General features: G+C 50.3%; 1 protein-coding gene across 2 annotated transcripts in view; it reads right to left on the bottom strand.

Annotated features, from left to right (window-relative positions):
* Window positions 1-372: 372 nt before the first annotated feature.
* DENND3 (DENN domain containing 3) overlaps window positions 373-20,022 on the bottom strand; it is a gene marked incomplete at both ends in the record, with an annotated part of 56,216 nt that continues 36,566 nt past the window's right edge. The window contains 8 exons of one of the 2 annotated variants that reach the window (XM_079722523.1): window positions 373-576; window positions 698-835; window positions 917-1,035; window positions 8,638-8,771; window positions 9,998-10,158; window positions 13,371-13,510; window positions 16,119-16,226; window positions 18,993-19,122. In XM_079722523.1, the coding sequence (XP_079578649.1) occupies window positions 373-576; window positions 698-835; window positions 917-1,035; window positions 8,638-8,771; window positions 9,998-10,158; window positions 13,371-13,510; window positions 16,119-16,226; window positions 18,993-19,122 (1,134 nt within the window). The remainder of the gene's footprint in view (window positions 577-697; window positions 836-916; window positions 1,036-8,637; window positions 8,772-9,997; window positions 10,159-13,370; window positions 13,511-16,118; window positions 16,227-18,992; window positions 19,123-20,022) is intronic. The other variant, XM_079722524.1, reaches the window with a different exon arrangement.

Raw genomic sequence — 20,022 nt, 5'->3', positions numbered from 1 at the left:
GAGTGAGTGAAGTGGAGGAAAAGCAAGACCCGAGGTCTGCAGGTCACGGGTGCTCCGGCTAAACCACTCCCGGATGGCCTGGTCCTGGCCCAGGTCGTGGATTCTGGAGCCGTCTAGACAGCACAGGGTGACTTCTCAGCAGAGGCTGCCTGACAGGCACCCCAGCCTGAAACGGTCCAGTTTAATCAGCTAAGTCCAGGAGAGAAAGTGCGACACTATCGGTCTCGTAACTGAGGCCAGAGAGCCAAACAGGCCCCCGCAGAGGAGCCCGCGCAGTGCCCCCCGCCCCAGGCTCAGACCCGCCTTCTCTGGGGAGGCGCCAGGAGCCGGCAGAAGGCGCATCCCTCGCTCACAGGGCACACGCGCCCTCGGTTACTCGACCTTCCAGATGGCGATCTTCCCCTCATCGCGGCCGGACCCGCTCAGCACGTATCTGTCCTCCGCGGAGCACAGGGTCTTCACCGAGTCCGCGTGAGCCACCAGCTCCTTCTCCACCGTCTTCCTCTCGGCATCGATCACGTAGATTTTCCCTTTGGATCTCCCCTGCGACAGCCCTGTGCCGCCCACCCAGATCTGCTGAAGAGAAACGGGCACCACACAAGCAGCCCACTCAGAGGTGTGCGGCGCTCTCTCGGGCACCCCCAGACCCACGTCCTTCCCGGCCAGGCCTTGATCAGCAGCCCCGGGGCCGCCTTACCTGCTTCTTCACCCTGATCATGCAGTTGATCTTGGAGCAGTCCTGCAGGTGGATCCTCTGCGGGGGCTGGGCGAGGTCCTGCAGGCTCCAAACATAGATGTCGTCGTACCCGGCACAGGCCGCCCAGAGCTGCTCCTGCTAAAGTGGAACGGATCACGACGCGGGCGGTGGCAGCCCAGTGGCACGGGGGCGCCGGCCCAACCTGCCGCACGGGCTTACCTCGGGCATGAGCTGGAAACCCAGGAAGGAGGTGCTTATCTCTTTAAAGTTCTCGCCGATCTTCAGTTCTTGATGAAGAGATCCAGCCGTGGTCACGACCACGATACTGTGACTGGTACCTGCAGGGTGGAAGGGCCAGCATGAGGGGCAAGCAGAGCGAACTCAGAGCACAGGGATGAAAGCGCCGTGAGAGCTGCAGTGTGACCTGCAGTGTGACCGGCGGGGCCACAGCTCCTGTACCACGTCTGACCGTGGTGTCGGCATCTGTAACTGTAGCTGCCCCGTAGCACCTTCGCCTTTTCTTGCAGGGACACTCAGACCATTAGCCCCATTTTTACCGACAAGGAAGCGGCTGGAGTCCAGCGCCCTCTCCTGAGGCTTTCGGAACCCTTCCTGCCACGGTTGTTTGGCATTTCCTATCACTTGAGGCCACGACATCTGCTACCCCCGGCGGTGAGGATTAGAACTCTAGGTGATGGTGCCCCGCCATGGGACACGTCTCTCTGTTTAAGCTCTTCTCTGTCTCTTTCTATTACTCACTCCAGCAAACCAAGAGTTTCCACATCATGAGAGCTACAGGCCATCAAAATTAGTACCGCAGGGAGGAGGTCAGATCAAGGCTACAGGGGAGACGGAGTCAGGTTCAAGGAAAGGTGAAGAGCTGCAGGGCTGTCCTCTCTTGGCTTTTATTGCCTGCATCCTCCACCTCCCGCCCTGTGCTGAGGCCACCAGGACAGGAGGACACAGCCCTGCCCTCAGGCAGTGCCATCTGGCTCCAGAGGGAGGGGGTACAAGTCCCCAAGGTGGGCTCCGGCTTCCTGTCACGGTGGGTGGACTCCAGGTCCACAGAGAAATGACCCCTCTGTCCCTGGCTGCCCTCAGGACTCGGAAGCTCAGCTGGGTTCTGAGTCGCAGGTGGCGAGAGGCCGCCCATACCTCTCTTTCCTGAGACCTAATAAACAAACCCCAGCATCCCTCCTTTTATCCTGAGATGACATTATCCACTTGGACTAATTAACAGGCCCCTAGGATGCCGCTGCCTGTTAGCAAGACCTGGGTGGCAGGAAGTCCTGCCAAGAGGCGCTAATGCCCCCGGGGGCATGCTGACCAGCATGCTCGCCGCCCGCCAACACTGCACAGGGCGGAGTTCACAGCGACCCTGCTTGTGCGAGCACGGAGGGGCCCTGCTGCACACGTTACAAGGGATGGGGGCGACAGATGTGGGTGAGACCGATCACTGTCCTCGAGGTGGGCCAGGTACCCAAAGGGAAGGTGCCCCTGCCGTGGGCGGTGGAAGGGAGGAGGACCTGGGGAGAGCTTTGTCCACGAGATCCGGGGAAGCGGTCCTCTGGGGTAACTGTCACCAACCCTCACACTCACGGACGCTCCAAGGCCCACTTTCTGCCTCTCACATCTCCCAGCCGTCAGCGTGCTCTCCTGTGGGAGGGATGGTATTTCCATCTCACTTTTCAGATGAAGAAACAGAGACTCCAAGAGTGCAGGGGACCAGCCCAAAGTGACCAGTCATCGGTGACAACGCCTGGATTTGAACCTGAATGCACACGGAGGCTGCAGCCTGAACCACAGGTGTGCCAGCAACATCACAGAGCAGACCTCCGGCCACAGGGAGCAGGGACGGGGTCCGCACCCTCCCAGAAACGTCAGGCCTGGGGGAGGGGCAGTGCTGCAGTAAAGGCAGCTTCCATCCAGACACAGGGAAGGCATGCAGGGTCTGAAATACTGGGACGGAAGTAGAAAGGGAAGCCGGGGACCCTCAGGCTCACCTCGCCTGAGGAGTCAGAGGTGTCGCCTGTCCCCCACCACACACACTCTCAGGCCACACCTCAGTGCCCACAGACCACAGCTGATGAGTGACCAAGGCTTTAGCTGTTACCCTTGTTTAGATAAAGACTTGGAACAACACTTCACAGCAAACACTCTCTTTTACCCAGAGAAGCCCTGCTTTCCTCTTGTCCTTTTCTCATTGTTGTTAACTAGGAAAACTACTTACTGTATACGTTAAGTTGAAAAATAAGAGGGATTGCATCCTGAAAACAAGGCTATGCATCCTCATCCTAATCTGTTATGTCTCTCACTATATTTAACAGGCAACTTTTGGTCCAAAATGCATCCATGGATGGACAGACACACATCTGACAGTCGCTGGAGATCAACCAAAGCTGAGGGATATGGTCTTTGAAAGAAAAGAAAGACACTCAGTGAGCTGCACAGTTACCTAGGTTTCCTCTGACGGGACTTCCCGGCTCTTTGTGGGGCACTGAGGGATAAAAATTCTAGCTGTACATAGCAGGCCATCTTGGTTGAGGATATAGTTTGGGGCTGCTGCTGCCGTTGTGGCTGGAAATAGAGGGGGGATATCTCCCAAATGAGGGATCCCCAAAATGCATGTATAAATTCTCCTCAAATCCTTGGCTGACTCCCAAACTGTGTATAAACAGCAGAACTGGAACATTCAAGACCTGAAAAGAGCTCCCCAGGGCTACAGAGATAAGAGTTCAAAGTTCTAGCTCATCCCTGTAGGAAAGGCTTGGTATATACCTTGGGCATTCCTTGAAACCCTAAAAGGGCCATGCTGTAAGAACAAAGACCACATACCAGGACTAAGGTCAAAACTGAAATATACTCACCCTAGAAAATCCTAAGACCAAGCCTCTCCACAGGATCAAGATGATCTGTCAGTAATTTAATGACCTTCTAGAACAAGACTTAAGGATATAGTCCAGAGTCTCCTCAGCATGTCACTAACAATATCCAGGATGCAGTGAAAATTACTACACATGTGAAGCTTGAAGATGCGACTAAAAACCAACAGGAAACACAGTAGACAGAAGCAGACCCACAGATGATCCAGTATCCAGCAGACAAGGACTTTAGACCAACAATTACAAATATGTTTTAAAACTTAGAGAAAGATATGGAGAGGATAAGTGAAGAATATAGGATTTAGGAGAGAAAATCAAAGTTCTTTATAAAATAAATGGAAGTTCTAGAACTAAAATGAAAATTTGCTGGATAGGTTTAACTGCAGACAGGACACAGAAGAAGAAAGGTTCAGGTCTTAGCCAGACTAAAGCACACAAGAAAAAGAAGGAAAAAATTATAGCAGTGCCTGAGACCTGTGGGACATTATCAGATGGTCTAACTAATATATAATTATATATAATTATAATATATATATTACTAATATATAATTAGAATCCCAGAAGACACGGAGAGAGAATGGGCAAGAGAAATAATGGAAGAGGTAATGGTTATGTTTTCCCCAAATTCAAGAGAGTAAATGCAAGCAAGATAAACACAAAGCCCTTCACACCCAAGCACACTGTAGTCCAACTCATGCAAACCAGAGACAGAATCTTAAAAGCAGCCGCAGAAACCACATTATATTCAGCAGAACAGGGGGAATGATGGCCGACCTCCCATCAGGAACAAGCTAAGCTGCAAGACACTGGAATGGTATCTCCAGTGTGCCGGGAAAAAAATAAAAACTACCAGCCTAGAATCTGTTTACAACAGACCCATATCATAAGAAATACTACAGGAAATTCTTAAGGCTAAGGGGCAATGATGCAAGATGGAAACCTGGATTTTAAGAAGGAGCCCAACCAGAAATGGTAAATATATGGGCAAAAATAATTTTAATTTTTTTCTTATTTTCTTTGAAAGACCACTGAACACTTAGGCAAAATTTTTAAAAATAGGTTTATCACAATCATAGAAATAAAATACTGCATTTAACAACAATAGGAAAGGGAGAGAAAGAGGTGAATGGAATTAATTTACTGCTGTGCTCTGTGTCCATTATACATGAAGTGGTGTGTAACAGTTATTTAAAGTAGATTGTGAGAAGGTAAGGTTGCACATTGAAATCCTTAAAGCAACCACTAAGAAGTGGAACAAAAAACACAGAGCTAGGGACTTCCCGGGCAGTCCAGTGGTTAAAACTCCACACTTCCACTGCAGGGGGCGTGGGTTCGATCCCTGGGGCTGGGGAACTAAGATCCCACATGCTGCGTGGCATGGCACCCCCCCCCCCCCAAAAAAAAACCAAACAGAGCTAAAAAGACAATAAAGAAGATTAACTTGAATTTAAAAGCAGTCTAAAATAAGGCAGGAAAGGAGGAACAAAAGAAAAAAGTACAGATGTGAAAAATGGAAAAAAAAATAAGTAGGGTACACTCAACCATATGATTAATCACCTTGAAAGTGAGTAGACTGATTGGCACAGGATATGAATAGACATTTCTCTGAAGAAGACACACAGATGGCAAGTAGTCCATGAAAAGATGCTCTACATCAAGAGCCATCGGGGAAATGCAACCTGACCCGCAATGAGATGCCACTTCACGCCCACCAGGATGATTACGATTAAAAAAAAAGATAATAACAAGTTCTGCTGAGGATGGGGAGGAACTGGAAGCCTCATATACTGCTGGTGGGGTTATAAAACGGTGTGGCAGCTTTGGAAAAGAATGACAGGAGAGCCGATAACCAAGCTGTAGCATTCATGCAATAAAAAGAATGAGCTATTGCTACTCAAACACTGTGGATGAATCCTAAAAACATCATGTTGCCTGAACTGAGCCAGATGAAAAGAACACATGCTGTAGAGCCCATTTATAGAAAGTTCAGGAACAAGCAAAACAAATCCATAACAGAATTCAGAAGTTGTTTCCCTCGAGTGGGGGCCACCTGGAAAGGGGCACAGAGGGACCAGCAGTGGTGATGGAAATGTTCTGTCTTGATTGTCGGGTGGTTATGTGGTGTATACTTTCGTCAAGACACAACAAATTGAACAGTACGGTACTGGCACAAAAACAGAAATGTAGATCAATGGAACAGGATAGAGATGCCAGAGATAAACCCACGCACCTATGGTCACCTAATCTATGACGGGAGGCAAGAATATACAATGGAGGAAAGCCAGTCGCTTCAATAAGTGGTGCTGGGAAAACTGGAAAGCTACATGTAAATCAATGAACTTAGAACATTTTCTAACACCATACACAAAAATGAACTCAAAATGGATTAAGGACCTAAATGTAAGGCCAGACACTTTTTATAAAACTTTCAGAGGAAGACATAGGCAGAACACTCTTTGACATAAACTGCAGCAAGATCTTTTTTGACCCACCTCCTAGAGTAATGAAAATAAAAACAAAAATAAACAAATGGGATCTAATGAAACTTAAAAGCTTTAGCACAGCAAAGGAAACCATAAACAAAAAAGACAACCCTCGGAATGGGAGATACTATTTGCAAACGAAGCGACCGACAAGGGATTAATTTCCAAAATGTACAAACAACTCATGCAGCTCAATATCAAATAACCCAATCAAAAAATGGGCAGAAGATCTAAATAGACATTCCTCCTGAGAAGACATACAGATGGCCAAAAAACACATGAAAGACACTCAGCATCACTCATTATTAGAGAAATGCAAATCAAAACTACAATGAAGTATCACCTCACACCACTAAGAATGGCCATCATCAAAAAATCTACAGGGCTTCCCTGGTGGCGCAGTGGTTGAGAGTCCGCCTGCCGATGCAGGGGACACGGGTTCGTGCCCTGGTCTGGGAGGATCCCACATGCTGCGGAGCGGCTGGGCCCGTGAGCCATGGCCACTGAGCCTGCGCATCCGGAGCCTGTGCTCCGCAACGGGAGAGGCCACAACAGTGAGAGGCCCGCGTACTGCAAAAAAAAAAAAAAAAAAAAAAAAAAAAACTACAATGAAGTATCACCTCACACCACTAAGAATGGCCATCATCAAAAAATCTACAGGGCTTCCCTGGTGGTGCAGTGGTTAAGAATCTGCCTGCCAATGCAGGGGACACGGGTTCGAGCCCTGGCCCGGGAAGATCCCACATGCCACGGAGCAACTAAGCCCATGCACCACAACTACTGAGCCTGTGCTCTAGAGCCTGTGAGCCACAACTACTGAGCCCTCATGCCGCAACTACTGAAGCCTGCGCACCTAGAGCCCGTGCTCCGCAACAAGAAGCCACCGCAATGAGAAGCAGCCCGTGCACCGCAACAAAGAGTAGCCCCCGCTCACCGCAACTAGAGAAAAGCCCATGTGTGTCAATGCAGACCCAATGCAGCCAAAAATAAATAAGTATATTAATTAATTTTTAAAAATCTACAAACAATAAATGCTGGAGAGGGTGTGGAGAAAAGGGAACCCTCCTATACTGTTGGTGGGAATGTAAGTTGATACAGCCACTATGGAGAACAGTATGGAGGTTCCCTAAAAAACTAAAAATAGAACTGCCATATGACCCAGCAGTACCACTCCTGGGCATATACCCAGAGAAAACCGTAATTTGAAACAAGATACATGCACCCAGTGTTCACTGCAGCACTATTTACAATAGCCAGGACATGGAAGCAACCTAAATGTCCATCAACAGAGGAATGGATAAAGAAGATGTGGTACATATATACAGTGGAGTATTACTCAGCCATAAAAAAGAACAAAATAATGCCATTTGCAGCAATATGGATGGACCTAGAGATTGTCATACTGAGTAAGTCAGAAAGAGAAAGACAAATAGCATGTGATATCACTTACATGTGGAATCTAAAAAAAAAGGTACAAATGGACTTATTTACAAAACAGAAGTAGAGTCACAGATGCAGAAAATAAACTTATGGTTACCAGGGGATGGGGGTGGGGATAAGTTGGGAGATGGGATTGACATATACACACTACTATATATAAAATAGAACTAATAAGAACCTACTGTATAGCACAGGGAACTCTACTCAATACTCTGTAATGGCCTGTATGGGAAAAGAATCTAAAAAAAAAGTGGATATATATATATATAACTGATTCACTTTGCTGTAACCTGAAATTAACACAACACTGTAAATCAACTATACTCCAATAAAAATTAAAAACACAACAAACTGTACATACATTTTGTGCATCTCATCATACGTAAAACATGCTTCAAGGGCTTCCCTGGTGGCACAGTGGTTGAGGGTCCGCCTGCCGATGCAGGGAACACGGGTTCGTGCCCCGGTCCGGGAGGATCCCACGTGCCGCGGAGCGGCTAGGCCCGTGAGCCATGGCCGCTGAGGCTGCGCGTCCGGAGCCTGTGCTCCGCAACGGGAGAGGCCACAGCAGTGAGAGGCCCGCGTACCGCAAAAAAAAAAAAAAAAACAAAACATGCTTCAATTTAAAAAAAGTGTTCACGACCATCACCCACGTTACCTGGCATACACCAGGGAAGACTTCAAAGTGCAGGCAACCTCTGTGCGGTGATGCTCAGAAAATGCAGAACCCACGCCACCAGGCACAACGTCTGTACCTCCCCGTCACACCCCGAAGTGGCCCCCTCAGACCCATAGGCGTCCCCGGCCGAGGTCTGTGCTGGGAGGGGCAGAGGGGAGCACACAGCACGGCTGGGGAGACGTCACCCGCACGCAAACGGCCGGGCCACAGAGGGCCGCCGGGAGGAGTGGCAACGGCCCCCCGGGGCACGGCGCGAGCAGAGACGAGGAGGAGGGGAGGCCGCGCAGGGCGTAGGGCGGCCGGGGACGCAGCCAACTCAGGAGGGGCGTGGGGAGCCGCGTGCATCCAGAAGGAACCAGGGTTTCACAGTCAGAGTTGGAAACGCATGTGGCAGAGGAAAGGGGCCTTGCTCCTCTGCCGTTAGCCGGGAGCCACGGGCAGGGACCAAGCACTTACAGCACCAGAGGCGGCCGCCGTGCAGTCTGATGGCCGAGAGCCCATCGCCCGGCAGCTGGAACCTACTGGTCACCCGCAGGGAGCTCGCGTTCCAGGCCAGGACTGTCCCGTCCGCGCTGCACGAGTACACAGTGCTGTGGGGTGAACACACGTGCAGGCGCTTAACTGTGGCCCTGAGAACACCGTGTGCCTTTTCAAGTTCCCACCAGGTAAAGCATACACAACACGGCCAGTGAGAGACGCCAGTGCCGTCAGGGTGGCGGGTTTCTGAGCGCCCCCCGCCCACCCCGGCACCTCCAACATGGCTACTGGCTCCGCCAGAAATTGTGAGCAGAACCGTAAAGGACTGTTAGCTAAAATCCACCCCTCCCGCCGGGGGCCCGGAATGGCATACGCCCCCTCCAAGCTCAAGTCCACGGATCAACACGGCGTCAGTGACTGGCAGCCGCGGGGAGGCGGGCTCAGCTAGTGCCGCGCACGGCCCTTCCCCCACCTGATGGCGTGTCATCTTCACGTGAGGACCTAGGCCCACCCGACTGAGGACAGGCGGCACCCCTGAAACTCGGGGCACAAGGGGATGGGGGTGGCACAGAGGGAAGCGGCAGAAAAGCTTAGGAGCTGTGGCCACCTGCGCCCAGGGCTGGGGCTGCCCGTTCAGGGTGGGTGACCTCAGCATACCTCACACACCCACTGAGCCCCGCTTCCTCACAGAGGGAAACGGGGACCCCGCCTGGTTCTCACGTCTCCCCTGGGCACCCAAGCACGGGACACGGCAGAGAGCAGGACAGACGCGGGGCTGGCACTCTTAACGTGGTGAAGCCGGTGAAGGATGAGGTAAGTACATCTTACAGGTTGAACTGTGTCCCCCAAAAAAGATATGTTGACATCCTAGCCCCCCGACACCTCAAAATGCCACCTCATTTGGCAGTAGGGCCTTTCCAGAAGTAGTTAAATGCCGCTAATAGTGTGGCCCCCATCCAGCATTGACCGGTGTCCTCATAAGAAGGGGGCATTTGGACACGGGCAAACGGGATTCCATGAGAAGACATGGGGTTAGGGTGATGCGTCTACAGGCCCAGGATGGCAGGCAAACACCAGAGCCAAAGAACAGGCAAGGAAGGCTGGGTGCCAGCTGCTACAAGCACCACACGCATGCTGGACTCGGTCTCCAGCAGAGGCCACTTCTCTGCACCCAGGATGACCACGAATGTCCCGACTCACCTTCCAGACCCGCTTTGCTCCCCCTGCCCAGCCCGGGCCCTGCAGGCCATGGCCCACAGCCACGGGAACCCTTCCCTCTGGGACCCCTGACCCACGCAAGAGCCAGATGGCCCCTCCTCCCAGGGGAGCCTGGCCGGACCTGGGTGCCTGCGCTCTGTCCTGCACGACCAGACCCGTGACGCTGGAGCGGTGGTCCGTGAGCTGCTTGTTGCAGGACATGCTGTGGACGTTGATGATGTAGATGACCGAGTCCTCAGAGCCGACCCACACCTGGCTTTGCTCCGCCATCACCATGCAGTTCTGAGGGGGCCGAGGAGACAGCAGAGCAGTCAGTTCCCCGTGTTCCCGGCAGTCGTTTTGACCTGTACGCTCCCAGCCAGCGCTGAGCTGCCGCTCAGGGACCGACAGGCTTAGGGTCCTGCCGGCCTCTGGGCACGCTCTTGTCACTCGATCAACACATCATCTTGCTGTGTGTTCCTGTTTAAGGATGCCTCTGACCCTTGAGTGACACAGGTTTGAACTGCATGGGTCCACATTTTCTCTGTAAAGCACATTCCAGCCTCTGGCACCTCAGCTCTATACTAGGGCACCATGTTAAACAGCAAAATCACGATAAAGAGCACAAAAATGCGAAGAACATGGCACTAAATAGGCCGTGAAAAGGACACCTGTCTACAGTTTGACCTGAACTGAGAAGGCAGAGTCGCCTTGCTTGACCTCGGCTGGGAACATGCACACAGCTCCCATTTCTCCCTGCTCTGTAGACGTGCGTGTCTGTGGAGAACCGTGAAAGCGCCGTATTTGCTCTGGAGCTACAAATAAATTTTAGCGGGTAGGGAAGTTTGCAAATATGGAATCTGCAAATAATGAGGACAGACTGTATATTAGCAACAGACAAAATGCCAGTGATTATCTCTAGACTTTCTGAAATTAGAAATTAAGGACTAAAACACTGAAGAGTTATAAAAGCCACATAAACATGTGAAACGCAAATGTGTCTGCTGTACATCTCAACCAACCCGATTGCATCCCTAAAAAAGCGTTCCCTAAACGTTTCCTGAGCGGTGTCCGAATCTCTCCACGATATGGGCAACATTTTACTGGTAACCGAACAAGGGTCTCAGATTGTCAGATCCAAGCAGATTCCAAAGAGCAACAGTTACATCACTGTGGAGGGGCTGAGGCTAGATCTAATCCTGTATAATCAGGACTGATGGTGCTTACTGGTACTTCTCTTTGTCAGAAGAAAGAGCTCATAAAAATTGATAGCTTTGGGCTTCCCTGGTGGCTCAGTGGTTCGGAGTCCGCCTGCCGATGCAGGGGACGCGGGTTCGTGCCCCGGTCTGGGAGGATCCCACATGCTGCAGAGCAGCTGGGCCCATGAGCCATGGCCGCTGGGCCTGTGCGTCTGGAGCCTGTGCTCTGCGGTGGTGAGAGGCCTGCGTACCGCAAAAAAAAAAAAAAAAAAAAAAAAAAAATTGATAGCTTTAATTTTACCAACAAACATTCTCATAAGTTAGAAAAAGATGCTACCTTGCTAATTTCAGAATTAATCATTTTAAAAAGCCCTTTCTTTTGAGGCACCTACCTGAGAATTGTTGTAACATTTTAGTAAAATGTCTTTCTTTAGTGGCCCAAAGATATCTTTAGATAAACCACTTGGAACTTCAAATTTCAGATGAGGCAGCATTTTCTAGAGATAATTGCCCCAGTTGCTGTCTTGTTGAAACAGTACAAAATAACCCTGTGAAACCAGTGGGAAGATATTTTCACATAACTGGATAACTTTCTGCTTTAATTAAATGTTACCTGGCCTAACTGGGGAGCAGAAGAGATTGATACAAAATGCAGCCATGTGATTTTATCTTCACAAGGATTTTAAGTTATTCTATTATTTAAACAGTCTTTGAAATGCTGCTTGTAACTAAGAATCAACAGGAAAAAAATTAAATTTTAGAATAAGAGTGAAGTCCTTAATTTCTTGTTTTTCATTTCATCTAAAGCGTTATTAGACTTTTGTACATATTTTACTTTAATGTGTCTTGGATTCCATTCCTTTATCATCTGAGGCTCATTATTTGAATGCGGGGGAAAATGGTTTAGCAACTTCTTTCGAATGATCCCGCACCCCCTTGGCAACATATATTCACAATATTTCTGTTTCACCCCAGTTCTGAAAGCATAGATTGTCACATTATCTTTAGATGGTGGAACGTGGCCATCAAAGTTGATGATACGAAGTAATGAGGAACACTTAGGTACGTAAACTTTGCTACACCGTGCCTTTTACATTAAACGTGAAAAAAGAAGTCTTGTGTTAAAGGAGTTGGCCTGAGGATTTTCCCAGCAAGAACCCCTTGGGACAGTGGCTTCCTTTGTGCCCTCAGAGGGTCTTGAACAGGATGAAGCCCACCAAGGAGTAGGTGTGACAGCATTTTGGACAGTAGGGTGGTATCGCCAAAGATACCTGGAGTGCCGAGTTAAAAGGCAGCCCCACCGGAAAGAAACCACTGATCACCCCTCATCTGGAAACACGAATTCACACGACCCATTCCAGGCGTGGAGGCCCTGGGGGGCACATGGCTGACATCACGTAGTACAGAAATAAGAAAGGATTTTCAAAGGGCCGTGCAAGGCCTCGAGAAGTCTCCAAAAAGCAGGGGGCTGATCCTGGTGGCACTGAGGGCTACAGACCTAAAACTTGACCTCGGGTTTGTGGGGGTGGGGGGAGGCTGTGTTTGCATGAATTTAGCTTTTTTTTTTTTAAATTTATTTACTTTTGGCTGTGTTGGGTCTTTGTTGTGGTGCACGTGCTTCTCATTGCGGTGGCTTCTCTTGTTGAGGAGCACGGGCTCCAGAGCGCAGGCTCAGTAGTTGTAGCACGCGGGCTCAGTAGTTGTGGCTCGCGGGCTCTAGAGCACAGGCTCAGTAGTTGTGGCGCACGGGCTTAGTTGCTCCACGGCAATATCTTCCCGGACCAGGGCTCGAACCCGTGTCCCCTGCACTGGCAGGCGGATTCTTAACCACTGTGCCACCAGGGAAGTCCCTTAACTTTCTTTTAATTAAATAAAGTTGACCAGGCTATCAGTCTAAATGCTCAAAGAATTGAGGTTTCTCAACCACAAGATAACTATAATATCATGCAGATTTGACTTAAATGGTTCTTAGTTTTCAAACCCAAATGTGTTAAAATGATTCTAGTGTCTGCTTTTGGTGACTGACAATGTAAATGTGAGACTACCACACTGCTCTTTCCATGACTGAAATCCTGTTTCAGATTTCAGAGCGGGGGTGGTTAAAGCCATTATCTGCTCACTTAAAGAAGAACATTTAAGTGAAGGATGGAACAAGCTTACATTTTAAAACTCAAGATAAAAATCAAAGACTTGCAGGATTCAGCGACACCGTGGGATTCGTGTATCCCGCTGCCTATACAGGTAGACGTGTTCAGTTTCCAAAATCACAAGTTAACCCGGAAGCTGGCTGAGTACTGTGCTCACTTGTTTACTCACCAGTTTAGAAGTGCCCACTTTAAAGCAGTGCTGGTGAACTGTCCACGAGGAAGCATCAAATACGACCACCTTGCCTTCGTTCAGAGCGCACCATAATTTGGGGTGAGCATCCTCGACTTTTTCTGCCGGGTCAAGATGCCCTAAAGAGGAAAGCAACCCGAAACGGTGAAACCCTCTGCTGCATCAGCATGTGGTTCATACACGACTCAGGTCCTGCCCGGCCCCTGCTCAGCCCCAGGTGCCACCCTGGGTACCCAGGACCCAAAGGTGAGCACGGCCCAAGCTTCCGTGCCCCTCAGAGCTTCGAGTCTCGGGGACAAGCTGGCTCCAGCTAGAGAAACATGCAGACAGACGGAGCACGGGGTGGGGGGGATGGCTTCCCTGAGCCAGGATCTGGAGGAGGCCTGAGGATTCACTCGGGGGCAGCGCTGCAGGCGGAGGGAAGTGGGCGCAGGGCCAGAGGAAGGAGGGAGCCTGTGGACACGTCCCCGAGGGCAGCCGGGCTCCCGCTGCCTCTCGTCACCGCCAGCACGAGGCCTGGTCAGCGCTTTCCGTCTTGGCCATCCTAACGGCGTGAAGACTTTAGTTTTTCAGTTGTGGTTTATTTGCGTTTCCCTGACGCCGATGAGGCTGCTTGCTTTAGCTGGCCGTCTGGATGTCCTCCATGGTGAAGCCTTTACGTCTCCTGCCCATTTCTGAATCGGGCTGTCTCATTCTCCTTGACTTGTAGCCGTTCTTTAAATATCCCCAACTTGAGCCCCTTGTTGGTCCTCTCGTCTTGTGAATATCCCTTTCCCCGTCTGCAACCACCACTTTCACTCGTTTGGAAGTTTCTTTTAAAAATCCTTAACTCACCTGTCTGTTCCTTTATGGCTGGTATCCTTTATATGCTATTTGTGAATTTCTTCCTTACCGTAAGGTCATGAATATCTTCTTCTATGTTATCGTCTCCAAGTTTCATTTGTTTACGTTTTTGCCTTTCACGTTTAGACTGTGAAGTGATGGCCGCGTGTGATCTGAGGTGTGGTCGGCCTTCATCTGCTGCACACGGATGCACGACACCCCGACGCCTTCCATGATGGAGACCGTCTTTCCCGTCCCCTGCTCTGCAGCACCCCCTCCGTCGTAAGTGCAAGAAGTGTGAATCTGCCAGGCCTTCTGGGGTGTTCATGCCATTGGTCTCCTGGCCCCCTTGGGGGAGATCCTGCCCACTGAGACACAGTCTTCAGTCCCCCAGAGACTGGGATGCTCTGAAGCTTGGTGCCTGGGGCCTGGCTCCCTTGACTCTCGGAATTCTTGGAGGGGTTGCCCGCTTCTTGACGGGTGCGTCCTGACCCCAGGCTCGTCCCCCTGACCCCACATGGCTGGCCAAAGCTCTCTCGGCCACTGTTTCCAGTACCGGCAGCCATTGCATGGGAAAAGGGGCCCCCCTGTTCTCCTTTGTTTTTTTATACTTTGTCCGGCCCTTCTAGATGTTCTCAGAGGGACGGGAACTAGCCCATGATGACAGGAAACCCAGAGTCTAGTCAGGCTTAATTTAAGGGAAACTAGCGTAGATCTAAGGAGAGCTCGTCTATTCAGATGCCGTGATGAAAGGCGTCTTGGTCTGTGCCGTCACAGCCGAGTGACATCAGCAGACAGCCTCGACTGGATAAATCTCCAGAGGGACGGGCTCGGCCGCTCTCTACTCTCTTTCATCTGAGATCTGTTGCTTTGCTGGGTCTTCTGGACGTCCAGGGAGGAGATAAACTCTCCGGCCGGGAGGCTGCTTTGCCACAGAAACTCGGTTTGCCCATCGGACACCGTGTGGAACGTAAGCTCCTGGCTGTGGACCGCTGGACTGCCCCGCGAGGTCACGAACCTCGGAGGGTGAAGGATGGAGGTGCACGGAGGCCGCCGCCGCCGCCGCCAACTCCTGATGCGGACGGGCCGGACACGGGGCGGCCGGACTCGAAGGCTCTGCCCGGAACTGAGCTCCTTTGTTCCCAACACTGTAACCTTGGAACAACACTCGGCTGCAACTCTCTGCAAGTCAGAACTAAGTAAAAGCATTCAGACAGTTGTGCGCCTGTGACACAGGGCGGTCTCTGTTCACCCCCAGGCCTGGGCAGCGACCCTGTCTTCTTGCCGTCATCACTCTGACGCAGCTCGTAGGGGCCGTGAAAGTCTGTGGGGCCGTCCGACCACTCCAAGCAGGAAGAGCTGTGTTGTCAGATGTGCACATCAGCACAGGAGGTGCAGCCATCCCATCCCGGTGACAACGGGCTTGATAAGGCCAAAGACAGAAGCGCAGGGCCTTTATCCACCGGATGTGAGGATGGCGAGGCCGGACGGGGACTCGGCCCCTCACGGCCCCACTCCAGCCTCTGAGTCCACAGAGAGGCCGCACCTCATTGCTCAGGGTTCCACCCTCCAACAGTAGAAAACCACCTGGTCCCCGTCCACCCTCCTCCTGCCGCTGCCCTTCCACGTCGGCGCTGACCCTGACCACAAGTCTTAAGCTCTCAGACTGTTCCAGACACAGCAGCGACATAAGCAACAAGGTCCTACTGTACAGCACAGCGAGCTATATTCAATGTCCCGTGATAAACCATAACGGAAAAGAATATGAAAAAGAATGTATATATGTGTATAACTGAATCACTTTGCTGTACAGCAGAAATTAATACGACACTGTAAATCAACTATACGTCAATAAAATTTAAAAAAAACACAAACAGCAGTGACAAAGCAGGGAATGGTCTTCACCTGGGGTGTACAGCAGGACATCGATGGCGCGTGGGAAGGTCTCTCCTGCGGAAGGGTTGATCTTGTGCTTCAGGGTCTCTGAGGTCGTCTTCGGAACTGCCATGGGCACTGAAATGCAGACACAGCGGGGATTAGTTCCCCAGACTAGAGGAGACCCAGGTTATCCAACAGCCTTGCACATTCTGCTTTCCTTACGCTATTAGCTCTGGGGTAAAACTTCATAATTTGTGAAGACGACGCTCTCTTTAAACTGGACATTAAAGTAAAGCCAAGCGTATCCGGCCAGAGGGCGAGCATTTGCCAATGTCTCACATTGCTTTTTGTTTAAACACAGCTCTCGAGCTAAAAGATCTGACCTCTGTCCACACTCAACCATTACGTATGGTCTAGCCAAGAGAAGACTTTATATGTTTCTCCATAAATCTAACCCACGAGTGGCTTCTCACCCTTGTCACATCATGTGGCTGCCGTGGGTGCGTCCTGTGTCCTGTAGGACATTTAGCAGCATCCCTGGCCTCACCCAGTCAATGCCAGTAGCAACCTCCCCACTGCCACACACACACCCCACAGATATCTCCAGTCATTGCCAAATGCCCCACCCCAGGGATGGGGTGCAGATTTCAGAAAGTTTCATTTTTAGACCTTCCATCACGAATGGACCATAAGCCATTAACTTAAGCCCAGGATCACGTATGGTTGCCTCATTACGCTTTACACAAGGGAAAACAGTTCTTGATTGGGAACAAGGGATCAGGGACACTGAGCTTGGACCATCCCCCCTTTGCCGTATGGAATTAAGAGTGTCATCTGTTGGGTGCTGCCATGGTAACTGGGTATGTTATTTCCAGAGGAGTGAGAAGGCTTTTCTGTAAACTCTTGACAAAGATCAGGCATGAGCTTGGGGTGGTCTAAACAGCTGAAGCGTAGTGTGTACTTGATTTTGTTCCTAATTAAGGGGCGGAAAAAAAACCAGCAATCGATGTCTGGTTCCAGGACTGTTGACAAGAGCGCCTCCAAGTCACTCCAGCAACTGGAGCATCCTGTCTGCTCCCAGAGAGGGGGGTCCTCGGACCAGGAAGCTCCAGGGATCACACAGTTAGTGACAGACACAGCACGGAGGAAAATGCACCAAGGGGAATCAACACATAACTGAGGCTTGTTTTCCCTAATTCTGGGATGACAGTTTAAACAACAGTATCTTCCTGGCTGTATATACCCAAGAGGAATAAAACACATGTCCAGACAAAAAATTTTATGTGAATGTTCACAGCAGCACTGTTCACGACAGCTAGGAAGTAGAAAAACTCAAATGGTCAGTGGAGGATTGGATAAACTGTGCTGTATCCACAGAGTGGAATACATGCAGCCACAAGAGGAATGAAGTGGTGACACCTGCCACTCGGGTGAGCCCTGGAGCGTGATGCTACATGAAGGAAGCTAGACACACAGGACATATACCATATGAGTTCACTTACAGGAAGTGCACAGACTAGGCCAAAATGTGGCAAATCCACAGAGACAGAAAGGAGGTTAGTGGTTGCTTCGCAGGTGAGGGGTGGCTGCTAAATGTATGGGGCTTATTACTGGGGTGATGAAAATGTTCTAAAACCCACTATGCTGATGACTGTACAGCTCTGAATACACTCACACCAGTAAGGTGTGCACTGTAAAAAGGAATGGTATGGGGACTATATCTCAATAAAACTGTTACTTTTTAAAAAGTGCATACAGATAGAACTAGATGTCATCTTAAAAACATCATACAGGGCCTCCCTGGTGGCGCAGTGGTTGAGAGTCCGCCTGCCGATGCAGGGGATATGGGTTCGTGCCCCGGTCTGGGAGGATCCCATATGCCGCGGAGCGGCTGGGCCCGTGAGCCATGGCTGCTGAGCCTGCGCATCCGGAGCCTGTGCTCCGCAACGGGAGAGGCCACAACAGTGAGAGGCCCGCATACCACAAAAAAAAAAAAAAAAAAAAAAAAAAAAAAAAAAAACATCATACAACTTGTTCATCTGTGTTTCATGAGTTAATTTCACATTGTGGGTTGAATCTATAGCACACGTGACTTCCGGCACATAGTAATGTCAATAGCAATAAGTAATCTTCTATTCTCTGCTTCTTTATGCAAAGCACAGGACAGTTGGTTCTAGATCATTTAAAAGTTGAAACAAAATAGAAGTAGCTAAAATGATGCATAAAGCTATTCTTACCTGTTTGCTATTTCCTAGACTTGAAAAATCTTCTCAAAATAAAAAGTTGAGCTGACCAGCAACCTCTGTATGGCTTCCAGAATGTGGGAGCCAGAGTTCAAGCTACAGGCGGAGATCAGAGAATTGCTATGGGGGGAAACTGACCAAATCAAGAGGAAAAAGAGAGATGGCCGTCGGGGGCCTCCACGCGCTCGTGCAGCGAGGTCCAGCGTCCAAGGGCAACCGGGCACAGAGGTCCCTGCAGCCCTGCAGTGGGCATGTGTCCGACCGCAGAACTCCAGCAACCACGGTGGCGATTCCGTGAGTCACTCAACAGCCTTCCACAAATTTCTGCTCTGCTTGAACCAGCCAGCAGCAATTCTGTTGCTGGCAACTAAGATTCAGGACCAGTGTCGTCTGGTGTCAAGTGGACTCTAATAACCCAGACACTGAAACGATGAGGTGCCTCGATGTGTCCTTAGGAGCAGAGAGCACCAAGGTATTATTAGGTGAGAAAGGAAAGATGCAGAACAACGTGTGATATTGAAAAATGAAAAGTACAGAAGAAAACAGTTTGAGACTTTTGGGGTTGGTTCTAACTGATAAGGCAAAAGTCAACCAGATAAAAATCACTTAAGACGTAACTCAAGACACCACGGCTGCATTGAACACATGCTGATCTTACTTTCGTTCTTCATCTTTTCAAAGTAAGATAACTTGGAGGCCGCGTAGATGGCGCTGGGCGACTGCAGTGCACCGACGACGGCGTCCATCAGCAGGACGTGGGTCAGTGCCTGCTGGACGTACTGGGGGTCCTGTAGGAGGGACAGTCATCTCAGCACAGCTTCACTGAAATCATTTCACTCTAAGACTTTGTCACGTCACATAAAACAGCACTTTCAAAGATGTGTGTTTTTCAAAGCCACGTGAAGACTTTAGATTTGGATTTGATGTCATGTGATCATGTCCTCTTAGTTGGGACACACACTGGCTGTTTATACCAGGGGTCAGCAAACTGCTGTAAAGGGCCAGGTGCTGAACATTTTAGCGTCTGTGGGCCATGCAATCTCTGCCACGATGACTCAGCTCTGCCATCAAGGGCAAAGGCAGCCGCAGACACTGTAAAGGAGAGGGTGCGACGTGAGCCCCTACGACTTTCCTTAGACGTCTGCCAGCCCACGGGCTTTGATGAGCCAGCGTGTGCTAAATAAACCAGTGGGTAAAAAACCAAACAGTGAGCCCCGAAGTCGTAGAGTATTGGAATCTTAGGACCCAGTCCCCGCTTCCTGCTCCAAACAGAAACGCTCCGTCTGTTTCCATGACCTTGGGCTTCTCCAGTGACAGAACGTCCATCCCAAGCGGCAGCTCTCCCACCTCTGAACACACGTTCTTCCTGACGCTTTCCACTGGGCGCCGCCCTCACCTGCATCTCCCTGAGAATCCGTGGGCACACCTCTCTGGAACCTTCAACTGCTCCCTCATGGGAGTTCCCTATTCGTACTCTTTGCCCACTTTGTTGTGGGTTTTCCTGTCTCATCTTGCCGTTTAGACAAGACAGATATCTCCCCCGCACCGTGTGTCCTCATGTCTTACCCGCTGTCCATGGTACCCTTCATGACTAGGAAGTCTTAATTTGGTGTGATCAAAGCCATCAGTTTGGCCCAAAGTAAATGAAGGTACACAAGTCCCTAGGATATAAATGTAACCCTGTGGAA

Source organism: Hyperoodon ampullatus (assembly GCF_949752795.1).
Source record: "Hyperoodon ampullatus genome assembly, chromosome: 17".
Lineage (NCBI taxonomy): Eukaryota > Metazoa > Chordata > Mammalia > Artiodactyla > Ziphiidae > Hyperoodon > Hyperoodon ampullatus.
The sequence above is the reverse complement of the archived record's forward strand: the minus strand, read 5'-3'. Positions and strand labels throughout refer to the sequence as shown.